The sequence below is a fragment of the Pteropus alecto genome, unplaced genomic scaffold (genome assembly GCF_000325575.1).
Source record: "Pteropus alecto unplaced genomic scaffold, ASM32557v1 scaffold61, whole genome shotgun sequence".
NCBI classification, from domain to species: domain Eukaryota; kingdom Metazoa; phylum Chordata; class Mammalia; order Chiroptera; family Pteropodidae; genus Pteropus; species Pteropus alecto.
The window spans coordinates 8,407,826-8,411,110 of NW_006434835.1; the positions used below are offsets into that span (position 1 = coordinate 8,407,826).

Below are 3,285 nucleotides of genomic sequence, written 5' to 3' on the forward strand. Positions count from 1 at the left end.
TGTATTTGGTTGTGAAGGGGGCTGCCCAGGAGACCTGGGATGTTCCTGGGGTTTGGGGATAGGGGCAGTAATCTGACTTCTTCACACCCACCCAAACACACCTGTGAGAAAGTGTGACCCGAGGGAAGTGAAGGTTTGATGGTGAAGGTAAATGATGCCAGGATAAAGGTGTTAGTTGATGGGGAAGAATCTACCATGACCTGGTAATAACAAGAGCTGACACTCAGGTTGATACGCTGGGCACTGTTCTAAGCGCTTTCATAACTCTTTATTTCTCAAAACAATCCTATGGGTAAGCACCACTACTAATTCCATTTCTCAGCTGGGGAAACCGAGGCACAAAGAGGCTGAGCGTGACAGCAGCGTTCCTTTTTGCTCCCGACAATTTGGAATCAAGGGTCTGCAGACGAGGTTTGGTCCTCAGGCGGTGTGGACCGCAGTACCCACGCCAACCCGATTCTCCTCCTCTTAATTCGAGGCGACGCTGGCTTTGGAAAGGCTAACTCCGGAGCCCGTGGGGACGGCTGCGGGCGTCGGACGCCCATTTCCTTCGCGGCCGAGCCGCCACCCGCTCCGCGGTGGCGAGGACGGCTTGACAGTGCCCCGGGGGCCGCAGGCGCGCTGCGGGGTGGCCCCACTTCAGTTTCCGACACAAGGCCCAGCAGCTCCGCGCTCTGCTCGGTCTCCGCGAGGTGTCGCTTTCGGCCGAAGAAACCGCCGCGGCGCCACCCTCGTAGCCCGCAGTTATTTATTTATTTTCAAACAAGGGGGGCGCCCCTCTCCTTTCAATTTGAAACTAGAAACATCCTGCGGTCTCGTTCCTAAATGGGCGCGTCCTCTTCCTCCCATTTTGCACCCTCGGTGTAGCTTCCTTTGATCACACGAGGGCAGCCCCTCCCTCAGCAAAGCTTTGCAGGATGCCGGCCTCGCAGTCAAGGCGGGGGCTGGGTTAGGAGCCTCCATACCCCCCGCCTCCCGCCCACCCAACATACACCCCCGGAGACCTCTGGAAAAAATGTTTTTAATGCCAAGCAATTGCTAGGCACGCAGAGTGGGCGCTGCACCGCACCGCTCTGCACGCAGCTGGTTCGCAGAGTGCACCGGTTGCAAGCCCGGGGGTCTGGAAGGGCGGGAGGAGCACAGCCCCGGCTTCCCAGCTTTGCAGCCTTCCCTCTGCAAAGAAAAAGCAAGTGGCTTTTGGCGCGAAAGCCTTGGCGCCTCCCCTGATTTTTATGGAAATCAAGAGGGCGGGGTAAAGCCGCTTTCCTCTGCCTTTCTCCCACCCCCTTGTCTGTGCCGCAGCCCCCTTCTCTCCCCGCCCCCCGGGTGTGTCAGATTTTTCAGTTAATAATATCCCCCGAGCTTCAAAGCGCAGCCAGTGACAGTCATCTGTCTGGACGCGCTGGGTGGATGCGGGGGGCTCCTGGGAACTGGGTTGGAGCCGAGCTAGCGCTAGCCAGGCGCAAGCGCGCACAGACTGCAGCCACCCGAGGAACCCGCCCCCCCGCCCCAGGCCACCCGGGGACCCCAGCACAGAATCGCCTCTGGATCCCCGGCAGTCCGCGGGAGGTAAGGAGCGGGGGTTGCAAACCTCCCGGAGCCCCGGGAGCGGCGAGCGCGGCGGGAAGGGAGGCACTGGATCTGCTCGCGGCTCGCGCACAGGGCGCCCCAATATACCCGGGGGACTGTTTCTGCTTCCGAAACAAAACCACCTCGGGGTTTTCCCTGAAAAGCCAGTTCCAGCCCCCAAGGCACCCCGGCTGGAAGAGACCCGCCCTAATCTCCTTTTACTGCCCTTGCCAGGGGGGTTAATGGCTTCATCGGAAAGAAATTCGCCCTTCTCTGTAACATTTGCCTGTGTTCGAGCCGACGGGGAGCCGGTGCGTCCCCACCCCAAAGCTGGGGTTCTCGAAAGGCACCCCCCCTCCCGCCAAGGGAAAAAGAAGCGGGCGGTGCGGGGGACGTTAGGCTGGGCTAGGCGGCCGTGGTGGTAATCTGGGTCACGGCTGCTCCAGCTCGGAGGAGACGCCGCTCTCCCGCGACCCGCCCCGCGCTGGCGCCCTGCACCATTCCGGGGACCCGGGGTTTAGGCTGTCCCCTCGTCCCGAAAGAGGACGTTGTCGGGGGTTGTGGGATTAGAGAGGTTCAAAATAAGCTAGTGGCAGAACTCTCCCTGCAGCGCTGAATGCTGAGGGGGGCGTCTGTTCACGTTTGGGGGGTGGGGGTGCGTTTGGGTGCCTGTTGTCGGTCTCGGTCTAGAGAAAGGATTTTTCTATTTGCAAAGTTTCCTAAATACCCCGCTATCATTTGCACTCCCGAGGTTGCGATTTTACAGTGGGAGATTGGGGTACTCGAGGTCCCGCGCCCGGCAGCTGGGTTGGAGGCTCGGGCTGCCTTTGAGCAGCTGGCCCGACATTGGTGCAACTGGGCTTCCGGCGAGCTGGTGAGCTAGAATCCTGCAGCCTCCAGGAGCCCCCTCCCCCAGGCAGCGCCTGTGTGAATGAAATGGCAGTTTCCAAAGTTGCAGAGCCACGCCACCACTCCCCGCATCTGCATGCCCCCTCCCACCCCCGGTCGTAGACAGCTTGTACACAAAAGGAGGGAGGGAGCGAGCGAGAGGCCTTCGGGAGCACAGAGCCGAGTGGGGGGCCAGGAGGGGAGATTGAGGAACGGGGTGCGAGGGGCCGTCCACTGCCTGTCCGCGCGTTCGGTGCCGCTTGCCAACCCTCTTCTGGTGTGTCTGTCGGTTGCAGCGTCGGAGTTTGGCGCGGGCCCCCGCCCTCCGCGCCCACCACGGCAAGGGAACACCCCCAGAACTAAAAAAGAGCGGAGCGGAAAGCAGCTTTCGTTTGCCCGCCGGGAGGCGAGCCGATGCCGAGCTGCACCGCGTCCACCATGCCGGGGATGATCTGCAAGAACCCAGACCTCGAGTTTGATTCGCTGCAGCCCTGCTTCTACCCAGACGAAGATGACTTCTACTTCGGCGGCCCCGACTCGACCCCCCCGGGGGAGGACATCTGGAAGAAGTTTGAGCTGCTGCCCACGCCCCCGCTGTCGCCCAGCCGTGCCTTCCCGGAGCACAGCCCGGAGCCCCCGAATTGGGCCACCGAGATGCTGCTGCCCGAGGCCGACCTGTGGGGTAACCCGGCCGAGGAGGATGCGTTCGGCCTGGGGGGCCTGGGCGGCCTCACCCCCAACCCGGTCATCCTCCAGGACTGCATGTGGAGCGGCTTCTCGGCGCGCGAGAAGCTGGAGCGCGCCGTGAGCGAGAAGCTGCAGCACGGC

The 3,285-nt window shown here is 62.1% G+C and overlaps 1 protein-coding gene across 1 annotated transcript in view; it reads left to right on the top strand.

The window, feature by feature from the left end:
• The first annotated feature begins 1,360 nt into the window (after positions 1-1,360).
• The window catches only part of MYCN (MYCN proto-oncogene, bHLH transcription factor), a 5,995-nt gene continuing 4,070 nt past the window's right edge, over positions 1,361-3,285 (top strand). The window contains 2 exon segments of the mRNA XM_025045813.1: positions 1,361-1,492; positions 1,495-1,569. Of these exon segments, the coding sequence (XP_024901581.1) occupies positions 1,411-1,492; positions 1,495-1,569 (157 nt within the window). The 5' untranslated portion in view covers positions 1,361-1,410.